The 1,611-nt window shown below is 53.3% G+C and overlaps 1 protein-coding gene across 1 annotated transcript; it reads right to left on the reverse strand.

Moving 5' to 3' along the window:
• Nucleotides 1-317: 317 nt before the first annotated feature.
• On the reverse strand, nt 318-863 carry LOC101542485 (ferritin heavy chain-like). The gene has a single exon (XM_055121101.1). The coding sequence runs from the start codon at nt 861-863 to the stop codon at nt 318-320; it is 546 nt and encodes a 181-aa protein (XP_054977076.1).
• Between the last annotated feature and the right edge of the window lie 748 nt (nt 864-1,611).

Below are 1,611 nucleotides of genomic sequence, written 5' to 3' on the forward strand. Positions count from 1 at the left end.
CTTGGGAGTTTATCATACGAGTTTTCTTAAGTTAAAAATCATATAGAAAATGACCAAACATTGAGCTACCACCTATAACCAGAATATCTCAGAAAGATCTAAGGAAAGAAAGTAAATAATATTTCTTAGCAAAATACACGTGCCTGTATCATTTTTTCCTTCAGGTTACCTCATTTTATTTAGGAACCAAACTTTCTTGGAAGGAAAAGGAAAATAAGGTGGATTAAAATGCCGTGCATGGTTCCAAAAGGCGTTGCCGCTGGAATACCCAGGGAAAGTCAGCTGGCAACAGGTGACCCCGGGGATGCCATCCAGTTTCACTCCTTCTTGGTGTCATCAAGGTTGTCAAAGCGGTACTGATCCAGGTCGGTGAACATGTTGACCATCTTGCACAGATTGGTCACGTGATTGCTCAACTCCTTGACATACTTGCTTTGCACATTCAGGCAGTGGGTTTGCAAGAAGTTGCAGAGGTAAAGGTCACGCAGTTGATGCGCCAGCCTGTACAGGTCCAAGAGGCTCTCGTAGACGCGGGTTTCCAGGGACAGCGCGTACTCCATGGCTTTCAGCCCGTTCTCCCACTTGTTTTCATGCCCGGGCTTCAGAATGTCCCAGAAGCAGATGTCAACGGTTCGCTTGTTCTGCAGTTCCATGAGGACCATGGCCTGCTTCCTTTCCTTCTGGGAGAGGCGATGGAAGAAGTTGGCGAAGTGCTCCAGCGCCACGTCGGGCCTGTCGAAGTAGTGCTCCATGGCCAGGTAGCAGTAGGAGGCGTAGAGGTCCAGGTGGATCTGCCGGTTCACTGCGTGCTCGCAGCCCAGGGGTCTGCCAACGTAACCATGGGGAAACTGCGAGCAGGCCATGGGTGGGCTTGAGGTCCAGGAGGAGGGGGCTGGGCTCTGGGGCTGCCAAATGGCGGGGGTGGGTGTCCAGGACAGCCTGGGAGGAGTCAAGGAGGGAGTGGGGAGAGGAAGGGCTGAGCGCAAGGGGCTGGGAAAGGGACAGAGAGGAGAGAGGGGGACAGATCTGGCAGGGAGGTTGGGGACATTGGCCAGGCTCAACCTTTGGAGGCTTCACTAAGGGCTTATGGGTGGGGCTTGAATTATGACGTCATGAGTGTCATCTCTTCCTTTGTTGCATAGGCTGTGGGCGGGGCTTGGTCTGGCCCAATGACTCTAGGGGGCGTGGCTAACTCTGTTAGTTGTGGGCGGGACATGCTCTTACCCTATGGCTCTAGGGGCGTGGCTAAGTGTTACTGAACCTCTGGGTGGGCTGAGCTGCCCCCATGGCTCTATGGGCATGGCTAAGTTTTCCTTAGCCTGTGGGCAGTTTGAGCTGAGCCCTGGCTCTACACCAGGCATGGCTTGCTTTGTTGCCTAGTCTGTGGACATGGCATGGTCTGGCCCCAGGGCTGCAGGTGGTGGCTGGCCAGGCTGTTTTGAGTAGGCTGTGGTGTACCTGGGCTGTCATGGTGGCTAGGTCTGGCTGGCCTGGAGTCTGCGGGAAAGAGAGCTCTTTTTCAGATCCGGACACACCCAATGTGTGAAGGGATGCTGCCTGAGTTCTTGGAATCCAATGACCTTTTAATTTGTGAAGGTCTTTACTTTGTCT

The sequence above is a fragment of the Sorex araneus genome, chromosome X (genome assembly GCF_027595985.1).
Source record: "Sorex araneus isolate mSorAra2 chromosome X, mSorAra2.pri, whole genome shotgun sequence".
In the NCBI taxonomy this organism is placed as follows: domain Eukaryota; kingdom Metazoa; phylum Chordata; class Mammalia; order Eulipotyphla; family Soricidae; genus Sorex; species Sorex araneus.

Bases quoted from the DNA above. Each gene is read 5' to 3' on its own strand.
- LOC101542485 (XM_055121101.1), bottom strand. From the start codon at position 863: ATGGCCTGCTCGCAGTTTCCCCATGGTTACGTTGGCAGACCCCTGGGC.